A 22,770-nucleotide genomic window follows, 5' to 3' on the forward strand; every position below is an offset into this window, starting at 1 on the left:
GAAACGACCAGGAGCAGCGCCACTACAGAGCCAAACGGATCTGCCCTTTGCCACTTGCCGAGGGAGCAAATATTGTCCCTGGTGGACACATGTGCGTCTCCTCGCCTGTTTTTTTTTTCTCCACAATGTGGGCTACAACGTGCGGGAACCTATCCCTGCAGTTGTCAAACTTGACTGTCTTTCCATGCCCATGCCCGCCAGCCCAACCACAGCTGAATGCAGCTTCAGCGTTCGACACCGGCTGAAAGCTTGCTTTGATTAATGGTGGCACAGAAGAGGATCGACCCAGCAACAGTGTGTTACGTGCTTGCCTTCGCCTGGAGCAAATGGATCCGGCTCATCTAATTGATGGACTGCAGTTGCTTTTGCCAGCAAAAACGCATCAAATAAAAGAATGTTTGACGGCGTTTGGGGCAGCACCATAAACTGTGGTGGTGCAGGCCTGGAATGAGATCCTCGAGCAACGTGTCGTTGGAATGCTTTATATACATCGTAATGAATGGCCAGACTTATTCTGTTATTAGTTTCCATAAGCAAACAAAAGCGTTTTGGAATCGGACATCCAAGCCATAGTGTAGCTGCGGGGAAAAATGCATGAAATATCACCTTGCAAAACTTTTGCCACTGTACATACAAGCGTTTACGCACTGCTACATGATGTGGCCACCTGGTCTAGATGATAATATGAACTGTGTTGAGAACGAGCTGCGATATTGTGATAATATTTTCCGTTGGCATGAAGCAACGGACCTCTGTCCACGTCGGAAAGGCAAGGCAATGATAGCCCCTTTGCTGGTTTCTTTCCGGTCAGCGCTCAAAGGGTCAATTTTAAATTTTCAGGAAGTGGTGTGTCTTAGACCTGCCCTCATCTCTGAATTCCATGCCCCCATGCCTTACCCTTCTGGCGGTGTAACTCAAGGCACATGAAAAATGTGCGTAACAATGATCATTGACGGGAATGCCAGCTATTAAAGGCACCATTTCTGTCCATTTATTTTTACTCAAATCTTGCAACATTTTTCGGCCTGCCCCTCCCCCACCCTATCAGAAATTGGTGGCGCCGCCCCCGGTTCACCCCAATGGGTTGGCGCCACCAATTTTCCACTTCCGCTCCACTCCACTTCCAGCCATACGGTTTTTACGTGAGACATCTGATAGGATGACACAAGGGCTCAAAGTGTAATCACAAAAAGACGTGGCCGAAGAATGTGAACAAATGCGTCTGGAAAATGGAATGGGTAAGATTCATGGGATCCCCCACCCATATGAAAAAGGAAACTTACACGCCGGAATATAACCTCAATGTTTTAGTGGTACAACAGAATGTGGTCACACTTGGGGCCAAACCGTCAAAACTAACGGCTTAGATTTTCGCGACCTGTACGTCGAGCTGATCTTTGACTTCTATGATAGTCGGTTGCTGCAACCACCGCTGCGGGTATCGCCTCGACAACCCCACCGGCACGCAAATTCTCTTAGGACATATAGCAACCGGGGATTTACCTCCACCAATTCTTGAAATGGAGCTACCATATCACCTTCGTCACGCCGGGTGCATGATTTGGCGCAGCATGAGCAAGCGAGGAAGCGGCGTAAACATTGAACCGCAGTGGTGAGGACGGGTGTTACGGTGGGGATGCGGTGGTGTGGATGATATACGTCGTGCGAGGTTTTGGTTGCGGGCGGGGGTCTGCGTGGGTGAAATTGCGATAATGTTGGGCTTTCTTCGTGGCCTGCAGGCTATATCGAGTGGGGATCATGATTGATTGATCATAACCCACATAATATATTCGTGGTTGCACTGATATTTTTGGTGTGATGTTGGAACATATTTGTGGATTTGGGAAATATTCAAGCATCCCAAGAACAACTACAGTGCATGCATGCTGCAAACCAGCAACTTCAGCGTTTGGTGCATGTTGGCTTCCATTTACACTCCATGGGCAGCCTATGTTTGAAGGAATTATGATTTTGCACTGGTAATCTTGGGCAGAAGTACGGTGATTATGAATATGCTTATATGTGGACTTGCTTCAGACACTGAACCTGGCAGGTGGCAATGCCAGCTGAAGCACAGCCCATATCAGAAGCAGTAAAAAAACATTTGAGAGGTAGGTTTGTCAAATGGTTTCATGTTGGTCCTTTCAATGCAATACCATAGCATTTGAGTTTGATTTAGTTGAAGGGGTGGCCAGCTTTAGCCGATATGTGAAGTTTTGGGTGCTTCTGAAAATCATCAGTCAGTGATTTCAGATTTATTGCATCTTAAGTGGAGAGAAGTGGAACTTGTATTGAGTTTACACTATGACAAGATTGGGTAGCACATTATTATATCATTCTGTTGCTGATTATTTTTTGGGTTGTGAACCCAGCTAAATGAGTACTCTTTCTTGATTATTGGCCATAATTTGGTTTGCTGGTTTACATTATTTTGATGTAATTGTAATCAAAACACACAACTAAAGCCCAGATGTTGTTTTAGGGCCTGTAGAACTTTGGGCTCTCTTTGAAGCTTTATGGTGAAGTACACTCCTGGCATATGTATGGGTGTCACATGATAATGATTTGAGTTTCTTCTGGGTGCAGTGTCTGTCATTAATGAGGCTGCATTCTCATTATTAGGTGCTTGCAACTCAGTATGTCTTATATTTATCAAACTTGAATCAACTACCCAAACCTTGGTCTTTCAGCCACCATCTACATCCCCACTCCTTAGCCAGCAGCCTATTATTTATTGTCAGAAGGTAGTTGTATATGTTAATGGCACTATCTTAACTGCAAATGTTATAGGGACATCATAGTTTGCATCATGCAGCATCATTCATAAGGTGAGCAGCTCATCATATGAAGTTGTGGTACTTTGTTATATTTTTAACCCCAAAATCAATTCACCTCTTATATACTCCCATAAGAAAGAGTTTTGTTACTCTCAGCTTCTGCTGTGGTAAGAATATAACAAATAAAAATAATTCTGTAACACAAACATTGATTGAGTAATAATTAGATGACATTGGTTGTCACCATCCACAAAGTGGTAAAACAAATTTGACACAATTCAAGTGGCTGCTCCATTAATATATATATATATATATATATATATATTTATAACAAGGCTCATGAATCAACTAGCTGAGTATGCCAACATATAGGTTTTCAGCTCAAATGGCACCACTCTGCCATTCCTCAAGCCATAAACAGGTGACTAGGGTTCCCACTTGCTCTCGCAGCCTGGCATAATCTTCAGCAAGAAAATGGGTGATATAATAAGAAAGTTATGAGAAGGTGATTGTGATGATGTTTTGGAATAATAGGATGCTACTTGAGAAAAATAAAAATAGTATTTATCAGTGAAATATGCAACCAAGTTATTTGCCTAAAAAGGCAAGCTAAGATAATTAGTTTAAGGGGAATGGATGAGTGAGGTGAGTTTTTGAGGCATGCTTTATGTTCCACATTAAAACCCTGGCAAATAATCATGAAGTGCAGTGCACAGATACTTTACCATGGCATGTCCCATGGCTACCATGGCCATCCATGTTTCATGTTGGATGTCTCATTGCTAACATGGTCATCCATGTTTCATGTTGGATGGAAGATACAAGCAAACAGCAAAACTTCAAACAACCAGGTTTATTTAGCAAATGTTTTGGATTTAGACAAATTGTGGGGACAAACACACAACTAGGTACCAACTAAATTACCTCTCTGTTTCAGCAAGAGTGGAAGAATCCAAACAGTAATTACATGCAACTGGCTGAACTGAGCTAGCTGAGCAAATTGGTTGTCTGCCAGAAGCATTGCTGGAGGTCTGTGTGTTGCATCAAACAGATCCCAAGTCTGTACTGTGGGATAAGAGGTAACCAGCCGCCATGGCAGTGATTGCCAGGTCAGCCACGCCCATTCTCTGCCTTCCGCTTTTCCTCAGTCAGTGGCTAGTGGTGACTAGCATTTCCGAGCAACCTATCTTGCTTTTGTTATCCTTCGATGGGTTTCGGTACGATTTCCTGTACAGGGGCAACTTGACACACTTTGACCAGCTGCGCCAGTGGTCGTTCGTGCCGCACGTGCGGCCCGTGTTCCCCTCCAAGACATTTCCAAATCACATCTCCATGGCGACCGGCCTGTATGCTGAGTCGCACGGTGTCATCGGACCGTACATTGATCCCGAGTCCAAGCGGGTGGTGGACATGAATGAGACTGCCTACTGGAACTACAACGACCAAGTGCAGCCGATCTGGGTGAGTTGTCCATACATCGAGTACCATGGTGTCGCCTTTCATTCCGATCATGGCGACCAGTTTTAACAATGCTATTGTATTCGTTTAGGTCTGGCCTTTGAATTGCTTTCCAGACTCCCTTGTCGGTTTCATCGTGTCGTCTTCAAGATGTGATTCGCCTTTCATTCCACGTCTTTTGCGATGGTTTGCTCGTGGCAAACCCAACCCAATGACACCCGCATGAGGCTGCCCTCATTTGCTTTGGCCAGCCTGATTTTACAAGCAGTGAACCGTTGACGCCGTGTTTGTGGACAGGCGTTGAACGAGGCCGCGGCCGGCGGTCGCTTCAGTGGCTGCATGATGTGGCCCGGCTGCGCGTACATCAGGCCTCCCACTTATGTCCAGAATTACAACAAGTGAGAAACGGCGCTGGCTACATCAGTGGCGGGGACTCCGCCATTGTGCCTGCGCGAACGCTTACTTTTACGTATGAAGCCCGACGTAATCAGCCTGAGTGACATTTCCAGCCACTACTCAGCTGGAGAAGCTGATACCCAATCGAGTCTGTACTGTGGAGCTGCGTCGCAGTGTTCTCGTGTGGCGATCACCCGGATCGTCAGGTCCTTGTTCGTTGTCTGGTCGGCGTGTCCGCCAGCGGCGCACCGCGCCTCGACAGGTGCCCGAAGCACGTGTGTATGGCGGTCCGCCCCGCGACCACGGTGTACACCCCGCGTACCGCCCCGTGACCACAGTCGACACCCCGCGCACCGCCCCGGGACCACAGTCGACACGCCGCGTACCGCCCCGTGACCACAGTCGACACCCCGCGTACCGCCCCGGGACCACAGTCGACACGCCGCGTACCGCCCCGTGACCACAGTCGACACCCCGCGCACCGCCCCGTGACCACAGTCGACACTCCGCGTACCGCCCCGGGACCACAGTCGACACCCCACGTACTGTGCTGGTACCACAGCCGACACCCCACGTACTGTGCCGGTACCAGAGCCGACACCCCGCGACCGTGCCGACAGGTCGGTGCCCTGGCGCGAGCGGGTCAGCATGGTGTTTGACTGGCTGCGGGACACCGAGCGGCCGGCCAACCTGGTGCTCTGGTACATCGAGCAGCCGGACGCGGTGGGACACGCCTTCGGACCGGACTCGCCGCAGGTCAGCCGTCAGGCTCGCGCCCCGCGCTGGCCCCGGACCTGTGTGACCGGTCTGGCGTTGTAATCCGATCGCGGTTTTGCGGCTCTGGCGTGTTACGGTAGTCGGTCCACTCTGGGCTCGGGGTGGCTCCGTCTTCGCGAATGTGACCGCTTGTGGACTGTTGTATGCCTGAGCCGTGTTGGCCGTCAACTGGAGGAGACCAGAGGAAAGTGCATTCACTTTGGAATGTGGAGACAGAACGAAATGATGAGGTGAATCTTCGCGAAATCACACCGCAGCCGGAACGCTTTAACTTTACGCTGCGTAGCCAGCCAGCACCGACCCCCCCCCCCCCCCCTCCCGTCACCCTCTACGTGGCTGCCATGTGCGCGCTGTATGGTGTCGCTGGCCCACCACCTCAGGAGTGGGAGCAGTTGCGGCGGATGTAGCCGCCATGCGCGCGCTGTATGGTGTCGCTGGCCCGCCACCTCAGGTGTGGGAGCAGTTGCGGCGGACGGACGAGCTGCTCGGCTACATCGTCCGCACGCTGCGCCTGTTCGAGCTGGAGGACCGCGTCAACCTGGTGGTGACGTCCGACCACGGTATGTCGGCCGTGCCGCCCGGACACCTCATCGACCTGGACGCGCTGCTCGACCCGGACTGGTACCAGGCGCTGGGACCCAACCCCGTGCTCCGGATCGTGCCGCGCACAGGTGAGCGTGGGGCAGACGCCGTGCCGCCGCGCTGGTGCGGCGGCGGCTGCTGACCTCGGCAGCTGCCCACGGATTGCCGCTGAGCCGTGCTCTGACTGCCGGCTGTTGACCCTTTGCTTCTGCTGCCGGCAATGCTGCTGATTGCCGTGACGCAATGTGTGAAGTTGAATATGAAGAAAGTACTGCGCAATGTCTGGGAGATACGTTTAAAGCCTCCGTTACGTACGTTCGTGTTCACGGAGTATGCTTTAGCGGGTGAAATATCTAGCTTGCCATCTTCCGGTCCCTCTCAGTTTTCAGTTAATATGAATAGGGAACGGACTTACTTGCGGAAAGATCATAAGCAGGAATTGTTCACGTGCAGTGAATATAAATTTACCTTTGCCATAGTTCTTATTCTGCGCTATTTCGTAGCCTCTCCTCCCCCCCCCCCCCCCCCCTCCCTCATCGATCAAGCGATGCGTGACCACTTTGCTTACCTTACCGGCCGCCCGTCCGCCCGTCATTCGCGAGCGTGGTCGTGCCTGACCGTGATGCGCTCTAAACTTTAAGCCTGACCTTTCCGTTCGCTGGCACTTTCGCCAGGCAAGAGCCTGACCGTGTACGACCGACTGCGGGACGGCTCGGAGAAGCTGGGCCTGAACTACACAGTGTACGTGAAGGAGAAGATCCCCGAGCGGTGGCACTACCGCCGGAACCCGCGCGTGCCCGACATCCTGCTGGTGGCGCACGAGGGCTACATGTTCGTCACGCCCGGGTTGAACGCCACGCTCGAGAGCTACCGAGAAGAGGGGCGAAACCTCACAGGTGAGGGGAGGGGCAGGGCGGGGAGGTACCGCGCCCGCGGACGGCACCTCAGGCTGGGGACGGCGCGGTCAGGGGGGAGGTACCGTGCCCGCGGGTGGAACCTCGCTGGTGGGGGGGGGGGGGGGGGAGGTCCGCGCCCGCGGGCCGAACTCGATAGCCTCGCAGTGATGGTATTGTGCGGGGATGAATAATCAGTGGGCTGGCAAACGAACGAGATGAAGCTTCGAGCCACCTGCGGCTTCCTCTTCTCACACACGATCGTGTCAGTCACTGAGACCCCTCGGACGTGGGATTCCCTCATGCCGTAGCCGTCGTGTGCGTGTGTGTGTGTGTGTGTGTGTGTGTGTGTGTGTGTGTGTGTGTGTGCGTGCGTGCGTGCGTGCGTGCGTGCGTGCGTGCGTGCGTGCGTGCGTGCGTGCGTGCGTGCGTGCGTGCGTGCGTGCGTGCGTGCGTGCGTGCGTGCGTGCGTGCGTGCGTGCGTGCGTGCGTGCGTGCGTGCGTGCGTGGGTGCGTGTGTGTGTGTGTGTGTGTGTGTGTGCGCTTGCGTGCGTGCGTGGTGTGTGCGTGCGTGCGTGTGTGTGTGACTGCGTGCGTGCGTGCGTGCGTGTGCCCCTTCCGGCATTTGGATGCGGCTGACGTCGGCGGCCGCTGCCGGCAGGCACGCTCGGCAACCACGGCTACGACCCACAGTTGCTGAGCATGGAGCACCCGCTGCTGGCGCGCGGTCCCGCCTTCCGACGTCACTTCGTGCACACCACGCGGCTGGAGAACGTGGATGTGATGGAGCTGGCGGCGCTGGTGCTGGCGCTGCCGCCGGGCGCCGTCAGCTCCAACGGCAGCCGGCTGCGGGTGGAGCCGCTGCTGGCGCCGTCCTCGCTGGGCTTCTGGATCAGCTCGGGCGGCGCCGGCTTCTGGACGGCCGGTATGTGGAGAGGCGTGTGAAGGCGGGGAATGCGAGCACATCGTCGGGAGGCGAATAGTGAGACGGCGGTACGGTTTCGAATCGAATGCAAGCGGTGTCGTATGTGAAGAAAAATTCAGCGGAGCATTGTGTTTGCTGCGACGTCCATTTTAGGAAATCACAGCTAACCTTTGAAGTCGTTCGTGTTAACGTCCAAACTTGTTTGCTCCAAACCAAGTATGAGTCCGTTTGTTCCGTCGAATGATAGCTGCTCCCGCACTTGGAACGCTTGCCCGTTTAATATGTCCGCCACCAGCGGCCAATTAGTGATCTGCAATCCTGTCGTTCCGATCAAAAGCAAATTGCGGCGCGGCCATACAGACCATTGAGGCAAACCAGTATCATGTTTTTCAGCTTGCCGTGGTAATTGCCCGTGGTTTACGCTGTGCCGTATTATCCCTATACGAAGCGTGGCGGGCGTGTTGCTGCAGCGTAGACGTGACGGAGCGGATCGTTACAGTGGCCATAGCGGCGGTGTTTGCCTCTTGCGTCGTGGCCCTGCTCTTCGTGGTCATCAAGCGCTGTATGCGGAAGCGGTCCGTCAGCGCGTCGCTTGTCAACGGCTACATGTTCAGGTACGTCAGGCTCCGGCGGCTGGTCCGGTCCGGTCCGGTCCGGTCCGGTCCGGTCCGGTCCGGTCCGGTCCGGTCCGGTCCGGTCCGGTCCGGTCCGGTCCGGTCCGGTCCGGTCCGGTCCAGTCCAGTCCAGTCCAGTCCAGTCCAGTCCAGTCCAGTCCAGTCCAGTCCAGTCCGCTTCCGTGGACTGGACTCCGTCATATTATGCAGCTTTTCGTCTTCCGTACTTACAGTGTAGCGGTGTAGCGCGAAGATCTGAAAGAGTCGAACGGAGCCAACGGCCCTGGAAGCATACCGGCGGCGTAGTGTACGCGACAGGGTCATTCGGAGCTGTGACGTGACGACGTGGGAGGTCTGTTGCATGCTGGGGATATTCTGTTTGCTGACAATGGTGCGTCAGAGAAGTGCCCCTGATATGCCGCTCCGTACGATTGGTGCTGTCGCTGATGTATCGTATTGACTGCCGTGCTCTGTTTTAAATGCTGTGTCGACTCGGGTCCGCCCGTGTGGTTGGTCTATGGTGCCGCCGACGGGGAGTGTGTCGCCTTCCTCCTGGAAGTCACCTCTGCAGGTAGGCAATGTCACCTGCGGGCGGACGGTGTTACCTGCCGACTGACGGCGTCCTCCGCCGACTGACGACGTCCTCCGCCCAATGACGGTGTTACCTGCCGACTGACGGTGTTCTCCGCCGACTGACGGCGTCCTCCGCCCAATGACGGTGTCGTCTGCTGACTGACCTTATCATCTGTCGACTTAAGACGTCTTCTGTCGACTGATGGTGTTATCTGCCGACTGACGGCGTCCTCCGCCGACCGACAGTGTCCTCTGCCAACTGGCAGTGTTATCTTCCAACTGACAGTGTTATCTGCCGACTGACAGTGGTATCTGCCGACTGACGGCGTCCTCTGCCGACTAACGTCGTCCTCTTCCGACTGACGTCGTCCTCCGCCGACTAACGTCGTCCTCTTCCAATTGATGACGTTCTCCGCCGACTGACGGTGTCATCTGCTGACTGACATTATATGTCGACTTAAGGCGTCCTCTGCCGACTGATGGTTTTATTTGCCAACTGACGGCTTCCTCCGCCGACTGACGGTGTCATCTGCCGACTGACGATGACCTCTTCCAATTGACGTCGTCTGCCGACTAACGTCGTCCTCTTTCGACCGACTTCGTCCTCCGCGGACTGACGGCGTCCTCTGCCGACTGACGGCGTCCTCTGCTGACTGACGGCGTGGTCGTCCGACTAACGTCGTACTCTGCCGACTGACATCGTCCTCCGCCGACTGACGGCGTCCTCTGCCGACTGACGGCGTGGTCGTCCGGCTAACGTCGTCCTCTGCCCACTATCGGTGTCATCTTCCAACCGAAGTCCTCGGCCGACTGACGGCGTGATCTTCCGACTGACTGCTTCACCTGCCGACTGACGGCGTCCTCTGCCGGCAGGTACTCGCCGGTACACCGGACGCACGGCCGGGTCGAGCGCGTGCCGACGTCGGCCAGCAGCGACGACGAGCTGGAGGAGGTGGAGCGGCTGCTCTCAGAGTCCGGCCAGCCGGCGGCCGGCGTTTGAGACCACCGGCGTCCCGCCCCGCCCCGCCCCGCCCCGCCCCGCCCGGCCCCGCCGTGGCGGAGCTGCGGTAACGCTCTGGCGGTGCGGTGCGCGGCAGGGGGCGGCCGGGCGAAGCGGTTTGTGAGCTCTTGGCTGTGCGAGCCTCTCAGGCGAGTCAGATGTTGTCTAGTCACCGTTTCCATGTTGAAAACGGGACTGTGTTAAGCTCGCACGGTAAGTGACCAAAGATACCAAAGACAGCGAGTTTCGGACGCGGATAGAGTGTGCGGCCTATTAATTTACCCGGCGATGACCATAGCGTACATGTGTGCGTTCGTTATCAAACCGATAACGCAAACCAAATATACTTTTATATCCGACGTCACTTTCTGCGAGCATTGAACGTAAGGTTACTTTTCGCACATAATATGTGGTAATGGTCGTATCTGCTTCCCGCATTATCGTCGCATTTAGTCCCCGTTTCAGTGGCCGGTCGGTTTTCATCACTGAAAACGTGTGATCGCGCTCCAGTTTGTGGCATGTGTGCGTCGTACATAAAATATCAGGGCCATTGTTGCTGCGCGCATGGATCGATCCCAGCTGCAGCAAGCCATCGTCGGCCGATATTTCTGGTCTGGTGTGCATTTGAATACATGTAGGGAGCAGCCCACCATGCCAACTGCTCACTATTCCATTCCATTCCATTCCATTCCATTCCACTTCTCTCTTCCAAGGTTCTGGTCATTGCGCCATTCCCATGTCCGTCATCACATTTGGCGCGTCGGGGATGCTCGCACGGTGTAGCGGACCGTCGTCCTGTGAACAGCTGTCCTCGTCGCCATAAAGTCCCGTGTGACACGGAGCATGGTCGCGGTGAGCCGCGGCGGCGGCGTGGCGCGTGTGAACACTGGTCCGCCCGGCCGTGTCGGAGCGGCCTGTGCGCCCCGCCATGTCTCGCTCCGCCGCCGGTGTTCGATGAGTGTCGTGTGGCGTCGGTGGCGTCGAATCGCCAGAGAGCGTGACCCGTCCGGCGAGCTCATCGCGCCCCGTGGCCGTGTCTGCCGTTGGGAGGTCGCCGAGTGGCGTGTGGCGGCTGGGGAGCGGTAAATCGCTGATGAGCGTGTCTGCCGCGGCGACCTCGGTGTTGGGCCGTCGGACGGCTCGTGCGGGCTCTCCGATGGTGGCGACGTGTCGGCCGAGCCGGCGATATGTGGCGTACCTGTGTGTTGCGGTGTTTGCTGTGGTGCTGTGGGGTTCCGTCCGGTGTCGGGGTTGGGGCGGGTCAGCTGTGCGGATGTGACGCCGCCTGGACCGCGGTCGGTCGCGTGGCCACGGCAGCCGTGCGACGTCCGAAGGCCCGGTGGCCGCGACATTGGTTCGTTCGGCTCAGGTCGTGATCAGGAGAGGGCGACAGACCTCGCACCTGGCTGCCTTCCGTCGGACGGTCGCGCAGACCGGCTCACAGACGCGCCCCCGGCCTCTGAGACGCTCGTTGTCTTGGGAAGGCATCTTTCTTGGCCGGATCGCGAGCCATTGGTCGGGCTGGCCCGGCGCCGTGATTGGTCCCGCGCTGCCAGTCTGTTGCCACGCTTCGTTAACTGAATGTCGTGTGCCCACCGCTGTTACCGCGCCGGTCGCGACGCGGCTTGTTGATGATCCCAATTCATTCCGGGAGTGGGAATCCGAGGGCGGTGTTTGGAGAACTTCGGGTCTGACCAGTGTCTACCAACGAGGCTGTTGCATTGTGCAGAGTTGTCTTTCCAAAAAAAACTAGAAGGGGCGAAAAAGCCAGCGTTTGCGACGTGGGTGTGCCGTGACTCGTGTCAGTTCTAGTCATCTTAAGGCTGGGTCATCGACATTTTTACTGGTGGAGGTGTGTGGAGCCTGTTTTGCTCATTGGGCTAGTGACATGAAAAGGGAACTTTCGTCCTGTGCTATTGGCAAAAGGCTGCTTGAACGTGAGTGGTGATATATGAATAGCGAAATCGTGTGCTGTTCGCTCATATCTCATCGTGTGTCAGATTTGTGTGCGCCCAGATTATACACCTGTCGAACAAATCACACTCCAAACGGTTTTCTTTTGCTGTGTATGGTGTTGGTTCGGTTGGTGTTTCTTAATGGGAAAATCATACGTTGTTTTAACGCCTGCTGCCCGTCGTAATCGTACTTTTGACCGATATGGATGATATATTATGATGCTCTCTGAATTGGATGTTTAACATTTGCATGTCTGTTATTTGGTGTTTGCACACAAATGTGCGATGGCTGATTTCTGGAATACATGTCTTGTTCTGACGATCTCTGCACTGGGAGTGCGCTTGACAAGCTGGCTTATCGAACCATGCCGTTTGAAAGCACACCAGACGTGTGCAGGTACAGGATATTTCCGGCTTGGTTGTATTGAGATCGCGTTTATTCATTCATTTTCCGTACCGCATGCCATAGACCCGGAAGTTCTGCGGCGGTACGGCAAGCGAAACTCGTTCAGTTCCTGATAATTCCGTTGATGCTCATTGACTTCCTGATTATTTTCGTCTCTTTATCTAGAGCATTGGGTTTCTTTTTAGGTACTATCTAACGGACGCAGGGATAACATCACTTTACTGTTAGCGTCAGTCGGTTGCCACCTACACCCGAGCGAAGTCGGAGATCTTTCACTGATGTGGCCGCGGCGAATGCGGTATGGATCTCCTCGCCTACGACCGGCTTCCGGTCTAGAATGAGCACAATCTGTAGCAGGCCTACATAACTGCAGTTCACGCTGCTCCTAGCTTACGTCTGCACTTCATGCGAGGTGCACGCCAATGAGCGTTGTCACCGGATGAGTGGAGGAACATGCGGGGACGTAGTCAAGGGGGCGGGCGGCGAGGCCATGCCCTTCCCCTGAGCTGAGAGGGTTGCGCCAAATAGTTGGCGTTTTGGCAGAAATTTGATCGGAATTGGCAGGGTTTTGGAGGAAATTTGACTTTTTGTTGCCAGAAGATAATTTTTGCGATATCTGCCTGGGACCATGGGTGATATCACGCAGAATTCGCGAAAACGCGATTGCATCTAGATCCGGCGCATGAAAAAACACTTCTCCCATTCCTGGGGGATGCTTATCTACCATTCATATACACCCCATGGATGCCTCCGCGTCAGGAGTGTAACTTCGTAAATGAGCTGGGATGGTTGAGTAATGATTTTGACTTTGGTGTGCATCCACAGCAGCAGTCATTTTGGCAGCAGTCAGTGCAGCCATTTACCACATCCACAGCGTGCGAACTATGGATGTGGTAAATGGCTGCACATAAGCTTATACTCAATACACAAAACAGGAATTTTGATCAATTTTGTTATGAAAGTCGTGGACTGGAGCCCAGCCCAACTGAAAACGAATGAAGCCCCTGTCGAAGACGAAATGTTCCATGCCCTGAGTGGTCAGCTGCTTCCGCAAGCGCCTGTGTACTCGTGCACGGACCATTTGACTCTTACTCCACGCCGGCAATTTTAGTCTAATCGTACATTTTTTAGAAATGGTAGCTCATGAAGCTAATTTGTATACGGTGCGCATTTTCTGCCGTATGCTGTCCCTCCGCTGTTCCTCGGATATTTGGATGCAGGCATAAGCTCGAGGCTCGTACGCCGTGCGTTGGTATTACGGTTACGTGTTACGCAAGAAGACCTCTTGCTGCGGAGAAGCCGCGTTGGTCCAGCGAAAACTTAGAACGACCGCGTCTAGCACAAGCCGGTGTTTGTTGAAATCTAGCTTATGTGTGAACTGTCCTACATACGGGCTTGCACAAGTCGTGCGGCGGTTGTCAAATGTTGGAGTAAGCTGTGATTTTTAGGGCTACACATGACAGTTGTCTTATGTTCGATTAACTTTGGAGTGCCGCTGCACAATCGACTGGTGTCAAAGGTGAGTTGTTTGTTTTGTGCCTGTTTGTGCTGGCGCCTTAGTTTTTTTATTTGAATGAGTGTTGATAGGTGCCTAATATATGCTTGTGACTGTTACCAATGTAGTGTGTTATAATTTTTTTGGGTATGTTGATCATCCTGTGCACAATCCTCATTACCTAATGCTGTCCTCACCTTATGTGTACATTGATGGTCCCACACCCAATCCCCTACAGACCCACCATTGCCTTGGAGGCACATTGGCCATCTAACCAATTGTCTCCATAACTCATTGCCTCTTGAGTATGTAAAACATGTTATGATTTTACCTCATTGTTTTCAAAGGCATCTTAGCAGCCTGCGACTGGGAAGGAGTCATCATTGACTAGATTGGGCTCATTTTGGGTTTGAACTATTTGTTTCACAGATGCCTTCAGTTGTGCCAGTCGTCACATATGACACTTGGGCATAGTGGGCACCAAGTGGTTTTGCTCTTGTATTTTTTCATAAATCATGAAGCCTCTTATTTGAGGCCCCTGGGAGCTGGGCTCATGGGACATGAGGGTAGGTCCTATTTGAAACTGTGCTTTCTCTCTTGCCTAGATATTTCATGATAACTCCAGCATGCTTTTGTTTGTTTGCATGCATGCAGATTACTTATATCATATTCCACTTATATCCTAGGTATATTTAGATACATTGAACCTGCACATTTTACTTGGTAGTGATGTTTAACTTTCTGGCTCAAAACACTAATGTTTCAGATCCATCATTGGGCTGTAGGTTAGAAATGTCTGTGGCTTGTGGTCTTCAATGGATGTGCCCAAAATTTACTCCACTGTGTCCACAGCCAGGGTCCCAGCCCCTCAGTCAGTCAGGGACACTCCAGCCCCTATTTCCCTCAACTGGTGTTTCAGCCCCTCCCCTCCTCAGCCATTTTGAGAGAAAATGACCAATTTTAAGAAGAAGCCCATCTGTTAGTATGTTTTTAGAGACTGGTCATAATTTAATGGAAGCCCATCTGTTAGTATGTTTTTGGAGACTGGTCATAATTCCTTACAGTTCAGCCCAAAGCCAGCTCACTGTAAAGCCCCCCCCCCCCCATGCACAGTGCAATTGTGCACAGTGCAATCCTTCCCTGCAATTTTGTATGGGTATTGGTACTTATTGTTGTGTTACTATTTTGCCATCCCTATAACTCAGTAAAGCTACAAACAGCTGACCAATTGGGTCGCAGATTGTGAATTTGTGTCTGGTAAGATGTGCACAAATATTTTGCTTGTCATATCACCACCTGGCATCTGGCCATTAAAGGTCACTATGCCGTAGCACAGCCGTTTCTTAAACTGCATGGTACCCTTAAATATGTTGTCAAAATTGCACATTGAGCTGGGATTGCTCTGGTGAAGTAATATTGTCAGGATCTCTGCAAAAAAAATGTATGCCTAGCAAGGACAATGATCTCAAACCCATTCCTAGAAACTGTTTACACAATTTGTGAAGAAACATCCATATTCAGAAGTTTGCCAGACTTCTGAAGTATTTTAGAACTGTTTTCTTGTCATCCCTACTTGTATACAGTGTATTTTTGTTTATTTAACATGCCCAAATACTGGGGACAGCATTCACAGACACAACATGACAGACATGCATTTATCACAGGGGTGAGAGGGCAATGTCAATGATGGATAAAAAACCTTTTCAGTGAGGAATGTCATTCCAATACTGTAGCATGAGCCATTATCATTGTTTATGCTGCCATCACTTGTGTTGAGTTGAGCTATTATGTGATCAACAGCCAGCATGTATTTCACTGAGCACTGCCTTTGTCTTTCCTTGTGTATGAAAAGCAGCTGGGATGTGAATACCAAATACAAATATGTGCAGTGCAGTGTATGAATATATGTGTGGTGTGACAAGATATGTAGCTGAATGTGACATGTGTGAACATGCTGTGTGACTCAAGGCATGCAGTTACCCTTTTTGTATCAGTTTTTTTTTTTGTCTTGCTGATTGAGTTTTCTCCTGTTGTGAGTCAGGCATGGTTGGGTGAAGTCGGGACCACACACCATACCTTACGTCAACTTCGTTCGCGATTGTGACCTGGCTATTTTCCGTAGACATTGTACCCCATTTCGTGCCATGAGCACCAGCGCGAGCCGCCCCACGTGCACGCGATCGCGTCGGCCCCTTGACGTGCATACGCGGTGCACGACCCCGCGCATGCCGCAGCGCTGATGCGGCGGCGGCCGGCGGCTGGCCTGCGTGTGCGGCCGCGACGGCTCCCTGACGACCCCGCGCATACCGCAGCGCTGATGCGGCGGCGGCCGGCGGCTGGCCTGTTCTGAGGAGTGGAGCCGCCGCGGTATCCTGCCGCCATGGCCTCGGTCACGCTGGAGGAGTACGAGCTGCGCGCCGACTCGAAGTACCGCCAGTACATCGCGGCGGTCGACAAGGCGCTCAAGAGTTTCGAGTACACCAGCGAGTGGGCGGATCTCATTTCGGCCCTGGGAAAGCTCAACAAGGTTGGTCAGCCCGACCGCCGTTTTAACGCGTTGCGTTAAAGTAAGAAAGTGAAGTTTCGGGGTCACTAATGCTTCTTTTGATAGCAATAAAGCGAAAAGCGCGTGCGCTCTTTGGTAACAGGTTATAGCTGTCTATTGAATGAAAAAGGATAGAATGTGCCTGTGGTCTTTTATGAACGTTTTTAGCCCGCTGATAAAGTAGAACAGTAGCAACACATCGAAGCTGACATTGCGTTCTTACAAAATCATGTATATTAGTGTGATTTGGCACGTTCCGTAAACCGTGTGTGTGGGTAGCTGCTGGCGCCGCTACGACCGTCACCGGTCTCGTCTCGCGCCACAGGCCAGGTGCGGCCGGTCGGGCCTCGTGCCTGGTGCGGTATGACATCCTGCAGTCGATGCGCCCCCCCCCCCCCCAAAAAAAAACCAAGTCATCAGACCTCGTGTCATGGCACGAGCGTAACTGTGCCGGGCGGCGCCAGGTGCTGGTCTCCAACATCAAGTACCCAGTGATCCCGAGCCGCATCGTCATCAGTAAGCGGCTGGCGCAGTGCATGCATCCGGCGCTGCCCAGCGGCGTCCATCTGAAGGCGCTCGAGTGCTACGACATCATGTTCAAGTGCATGGGCACCAACCGGCTCAGCCAGGAGCTCTTCATCTACAGCGCCGGTCAGTGCTGACGGCACCAAGTGCCTCCCCCATCCGTCGGTCTGTCCCCGCCCCCTCCCGTTGGCCGGCGGTGGGCTGGTTCTCTTCCCGTCGTCGGTCGGATATGTGGGATCCCCCCCCCCCCGTCGTCGCTGCCTCCCCGGCGCGGGGAGGTGTGGCGGGGAGCCCACGGTCTCAGACCAGCATGGCCTGGTTGCCAAGGGCACTGCACGCGTCACTGTGACGGCGTCTGTTGGCCGTCTCTCACGGTCTTGAATGTGGCTAAACACGATGTCATTCATGCTCAAACTGGCGGCCAAGGCCGACTGATCGGTTGCTGAGGGCAAAGTCTGGTAATGGTTATCCCGGATCGAAAATAGGGTCGCTGCCCGGTCTTTCTCTGGCGCTCGGCCGGAGGAGCGCTGTCATCTTGCAGCCATGCGCCAATAAATGAATACAGGTCTGCATCAGACTACTCCACTCACGCGCGGCATGACTGCGTATCCGATAGCCACATGATTCAATACTAGCCCGCCCGCCCCTCTGCGGACAGCCTGGCGCCGTACATGCCCGGCAGCCGGAGCGCCGGCCGCGGCCAGCTGCGCGCGCGCCGCCGGTCGCGTGTGCCAGCTGTGCCGGGCGCCAGTGGAGCTGCGGTCCCACGCCCGCGCCCTGTTTACGTCTGGAACGGCAGCTGCCGGAGCGCGTGCCCATCTGCGGCACGGCTGTCACTGACGCGCCGATGCGGCGGCGCCGCGGAGGCGTTTGGAGCCCGGTCCCCACAGAGCGACTGCTCACGCTGGCTTACGGCTGGCGACGGCCATTGGCATGACAAAACTTAAGTGTCCTTACCCAGCAGCCATATGTGGTTGGTTTCATGTTACCGTGGTTGGTTGATCAGCGGTGGACCCGTATCATCGTGTACGGGCGCAGTATTGACCGGGCTCAGCTGGCAGGCGACGCATTCATTTGATTGTTCCAAGCGCCGCTTGTATATTGCGGGTGCGCATGTTGCTTGATCGGCCTGCATCGGTGTCTTGTAGCGACAAAGACGTCATGCCCGATTCAGGTCCGCCGTTTGGAGTTGTGGCCGAAATGGATCAGAGCGCATGCTATCCTTACTACGTGTCTCGACCTAAGTGCGGAGGCTGGCTCTTGCTCGCCCTGCCACGCACACGCGGGCTGTTGTGGTCTGGTCTTGTGCATAGGTTCGTGCAGATGGAAATCTGCATAGCGTCGGTAGTGTGCTGTTGGTCTGTAAGCAGGTCTGGAAGCACAAGCCAGTCAAAGTTTTCATATGGTGCACGCGTAATTGGATTTCCTTACGTTATCTCTTCTATAATGCCTTGCATTCCTTACGGGTGGCGTCCCGTGGCGGGTGTGCTGACCCCGTGGCCGGTGTGCTGACCCCGTGGCCGGTGTGCTGATCCCGTGGCCGGTTTGCTGACCTTGTGGCCGGTGTGCTGACTCTGTGGCGGGTGTTGTCCCTGACCGGCGTACGTGGCGTCGGACCGCGCAGGTCTGTTCCCGCTGTTCGGACACGCCGCCATGAACGTACGGCCCGCCCTGCTCACCATCTACGAGACGCATTTCGTGCCGCTGGGCCGCCGCCTGCGGCCCGGCCTGCGCGGCTTCCTCAGCGGTATCCTGCCCGGCCTGGACGAGGGCTCCGACTACTTCGACAGGTGAGTCAGGCGCCGCGCCAGGTGTGTGGCCTGCTGCCCGGCCGAGGCGTTTGTGGCGAGCTGAAGGCATGGAACACCTGCGCTGCGCTCGTCTGTGAGCCTGCCTGATCTTGATAACGACTGTGGCTGTGGTAGCGTGCCTCTGATAACAGTGATGCGGCCGGTCGGCCTTTCGGACGCGAACGTGCGCCAAACGCAGGCAGGCGTGCGTGGCGAGGGTTCGTCTGCGTCACGGCTGTCCGATGGTCGTGGCGCGCAGGACGGCGGCGCTGATACAGCGGGTGGCCGAGGGCGCTGAAACGGACTTCTTCTTCGGCTGCCTCTGGGACTGCGTGCTCTGCAACCCGGCCATTCGCCTGCCGGCCATCAGCTTCACACTCATGAAGTTCAACAAGAAGCTTAGCATGGAGGACCAGCTGTTCATCATGGGCACCGACCTGGACGTCACCGTCAGTCTCCCGGCAGCCTATCTGCCGCCTAACTGAGCATCAGAACATCTTTTGAAGGCTAAACGCCAATTTTTCATCGTGCAAAGCGAGTGGTTTGAAAAAGATCTGCGGCGGATCATGCTTTTTTGACGGATTTCGAGCTGACAAAGCTTGTCAACGGTGCATCTCATCGTAACCGTAGCAGTTAAAATTAGTGAGTGTATTGAGACGTGGGTGTCACCAGCCGCCGCGATGGCTTGCTGATTTTACCGGCTTCCGAGACCGACGACAGGCTGTTAGATTCTGACTCGTGCGGCTAAATGGGAAAGATCTCGACATCCTCATCCGTTCCACTTCCCCACTTCACTTCACTCCACTCCACGACCCTTCGCTCGGCTTCATGTCTTTCGAGGTGCGGTGGGCGTTCGCCGCCGTCTGGTGGCGCGCGCCGCGGCCTGACGCCGCTGACTGTGCGTCGCGCCGGTGCTCGGCCAGGTGGGGGCGCTGTGCGCAGCCGTCCAGGACTCGAGCGTGCTGGTGCAGCGGTTCACGCTCGACCTGCTGCTGGCCGCCTTCCCGATGCACAACAGTCAGCTGATCCGCTCCGATCTGGTGCGGCTGGTGACGGCGGCCGTGGCCGTCCTGCTGCGCCGGGACATGTCACTCAACAGGTACTGCGGGTGCGCACTGCTCAGATCCGGCTGCACCGTCTCATGGGGATACATGTATACAGTTGCTGTTGTTTCGAAACATCTCCCTCAGCCGTAACTGTCACCCTGTCCTGAGGCATGTCCATCACTAGGTGCGGTTTTGCTGATGGCGTTACTGTGCTGACGTTTCTTGAAACTGCCGGGCTTAGTGGCAGTCGGATACCCCCGGCGTATCTTGTGCGTGCCTGCGTCATCGACCGTGGCCGGTATCCGGCTAACCCGGCGGGCGGCTGCGGTCCGGGACCCGTTGACCTCTGGCTGACCCGGCGGGCGGCTGTGGTCCGGAACCCGTTGCCCTCTGGCTGACACGGCGAGCGGCTGTGGTCCGGGACCCGTTGACCTCTGGCTGAGGTGGCGAGCGGCTGCCGTCGGCACCCGGTGACCTCCGGCTGACCCGGCCGTGCGGCCCGGCAGGCGCCTGTACTCGTGGCTGCTCGGCTCCGAGGTGGACGTCAGCGTGCTGCCCTCGGAGAACCCGGTGGTGAAGCGCACCGAGAGCGTCACCTCGGCCGCGTCCGGCGAGCAGGGCACCGCCTACTTCGACGCCTACTCCCGGCCGCTGGCCATCGATGCTATCACGGTGAGCCGTCGCCACCCGCCCGCCCGCCCGGCCGGCCGGGTGGGGACGCCACCCCCGCCCAGCCGGCTCGTGACGTCAGCCCCGCCAGCTGAAAGCGGGCAGAAGGGGACACACGGCCGAGCTATAGGAGTATCGAGTTTCTAGTGCTCATCTTTTTTTAAACGATGTCATTGGGTGTGTTTACCGATGGTGGATGGCGCTTAGCCGCCGTCGTGTCGCACCGCCCGCACCCCGTCTGCCTGCTGTCTCCTGGCCATGTCGCTGTGTGTGCGTGCGTGCGTGCGTGCGTGCGTGCGTGCGTGCGTGCGTGCGTGCGTGCGAGCGTGCGTGCGTGCGTGCGTGCGCGCGCGGGCGGGCGGGCGTGTGTGTGTGTGTGTGTGTGTGTGTGTGTGTGTGTGTGTGTGTGTGTGTGCGTGCGTGTGTGCGTGCGTGCGTGCGTGCGTGCGTGCGTGCGCGTGCGGCACTAGCTCTGTGTGCATTTGTGTGGTCATTGTTGTCTGTGTTCCATCTCCGTTGTTTATGTGCGGCCAGAACTGCCTGTGAACCATTTCTGTTTGTGTGCGGCCAGAACTGCCTGGACCAGCTCTGTTGTCTGTGTGGCCAGAAATGCCTGTGGACCATCTCTGTCGTTTGTGTGCGGCCAGAACTGCCTGTGAACCATCTATGTTGTTTATATGCGGCCAGAACTGCCTGTGAACCATCTCTGTTGTTTGTATGCGGCCAGAACTGTCTGTGAACCATCTCTGTTGTTTGTATGCGGCCAGAACTGCCTGTGGACCAGCTCTGTGTCGGCCAGCCCAGACGTTCGGCCGTACCGGCTCATTATATCGCTGCTGGACAAAGCCGAGATCGGGCCGCCCCTCCTCGACTACGTCATGATCGAAGTGCTCAGGTAACGGCCGCAGACGGACGGTAACCCGCCGTCAGGTAACGGCCGCAGACGGATGTTAACCCGCCGTCAGGTAACGGCCGCAGACGGACGGTAACCCGCCATCGGAGAAGTTGTCCCACGATGCAGGTGGAGATGGCTGTTTGCAAGTGTCTAAGCGTTCCATCAAGGATGTTGCTGGGTGGTATGCGAGTTGACTTTTGACTGAAAATGCTGTCGCGCTCTAACCAGGCTCTCACATGCCGTACGGTGTCTGAGGTGTGCTGTCGCGTGGCTCGGCGCTGCGAAGCCCGACCATCGGTCGTCACCCCTGCCGTCGTCGCACTGACGGCGCGGCGTCGGGCGATGCTGCAGGGCGCTGTACCACAACTACCAGTCGGCGGGCTCAGCGGCCTCGCCGTCGACGCGCCGCCCGGCCGACTCTAGCTCCCGCTCGAGCCAGAGCAGCGACGGCAACAAGCAGCAGCAGGACCTGGTCAAGACGGCCAACCTGCTGTTCGGCGCCCTTGAACCCCATTACGTCTGGGACTACATGAAGGTGGGCGGTTAGCGACGGCCTATGTTTGGGTGTCGGTTTTACGGTGATGATAGCTGGGAACTGGTTAAGATACATTTAAATGTATCCAGTATGACGTCCACTGTATCACCCGGGGCTTTCGTCAGCGCCGAGATTGTTGGCAGCTAGTCTGGGCATTTTCTGAGCATTTTAGCGTTATCTGGGATATTGCAACATTACGGACAACTGCGGTGATAGACCGCACGCACCGGTGCTGACACGGGCCGTGGCCGGTTTTCCTTGCGCCAGGTCAAGTACGGAGAGGCCTGCCGCCGAGTACGTTCTGCCCACGATGACGTCGACGCGCCGGCGGCCGACGGCGGGCCGGTGCTGGCCGTCGGCGGCGGCGACCCGGACGTGGCCGAGTGCTGCGCGCTCATCGTCTTCCTGCTGGACGTCATCTCGACCGAGACGAGTGTCGAGGTGCAGACGGAGCACCTGCCGGACCTCGTCTGCTGCGTGCTGCAGAGTCTCAGCGTGACGCTGACGGAGGCGGTGGGCGCGCTGCGGCCGGCCGACCTCACGTGCTCGCTCGACATCTGCCGCACCGTGCTGGACAAGGTGCAGCCGGGCGTGCGCCGCTCGCGCAGCCCGCCCGGCGCGCCGCCGCCGCCGCCGCCCGGCTCCGTGCACGACTGCTCGCGCCTGTTCGCCGACCTGTTCGCCAGCCTGGTGCGCGCCCGGCTGCTGGCGACCGACACGCCGCTGGACGAGTGCCGCCGCCGGCTGGCGCTGCCGGCGCGCGCCTGCGCCGCCCAGCGCGACGGCGAGCTGCGACAACTGCTGGGCCGCTGGGTGACCGGCGCCGGAGCGGAGCCAGCGGAGCTGCGGCCGCCACCCTCCAGCGAGGCACGTGCCGGGGCGCCGGGACAGGCCCGTCCCCATGACGAGCCGAT

General features: G+C 55.8%; 2 protein-coding genes and 1 long non-coding RNA gene across 3 annotated transcripts in view; all 3 read left to right on the plus strand.

Annotated features, from left to right (window-relative positions):
- Window positions 1-1,631: 1,631 nt before the first annotated feature.
- On the plus strand, window positions 1,632-7,699 carry LOC119101284 (ectonucleotide pyrophosphatase/phosphodiesterase family member 5; the record flags this gene model as incomplete). Its single annotated transcript, XM_037224578.1, has 7 exons — window positions 1,632-1,644; window positions 3,715-4,238; window positions 4,533-4,633; window positions 5,252-5,387; window positions 5,860-6,079; window positions 6,665-6,886; window positions 7,545-7,699. Coding segments are annotated over exons 2-7 (1,203 nt in total), but the record flags the coding sequence as incomplete, so codon positions are not given.
- Window positions 7,700-7,767: 68 nt separating this feature from the next.
- Window positions 7,768-9,989, plus strand: LOC119101285 (uncharacterized). The gene is made up of 3 exons (XR_005094534.1): window positions 7,768-7,808; window positions 8,308-8,422; window positions 9,869-9,989. It is a non-coding gene; the product is annotated as an uncharacterized LOC119101285 (long non-coding RNA).
- A 3,600-nt stretch (window positions 9,990-13,589) lies between these two features.
- LOC119100094 (protein dopey-1-like) overlaps window positions 13,590-22,770 on the plus strand; it is a 32,185-nt gene continuing 23,004 nt past the window's right edge. Inside the window, 10 exon segments of the mRNA XM_037223208.1 lie at window positions 13,590-13,875; window positions 16,164-16,378; window positions 16,861-17,047; window positions 18,546-18,711; window positions 18,971-19,160; window positions 19,635-19,810; window positions 20,264-20,429; window positions 21,194-21,321; window positions 21,673-21,856; window positions 22,124-22,447. Of these exon segments, the coding sequence (XP_037079103.1) occupies window positions 16,232-16,378; window positions 16,861-17,047; window positions 18,546-18,711; window positions 18,971-19,160; window positions 19,635-19,810; window positions 20,264-20,429; window positions 21,194-21,321; window positions 21,673-21,856; window positions 22,124-22,447 (1,668 nt within the window). The 5' untranslated portion in view covers window positions 13,590-13,875; window positions 16,164-16,231.

Source organism: Pollicipes pollicipes, unplaced genomic scaffold, assembly GCF_011947565.3.
Source record: "Pollicipes pollicipes isolate AB1234 unplaced genomic scaffold, Ppol_2.1 Scaffold_4881;HRSCAF=5763_pilon_pilon_pilon, whole genome shotgun sequence".
Lineage (NCBI taxonomy): Eukaryota > Metazoa > Arthropoda > Thecostraca > Pollicipedomorpha > Pollicipedidae > Pollicipes > Pollicipes pollicipes.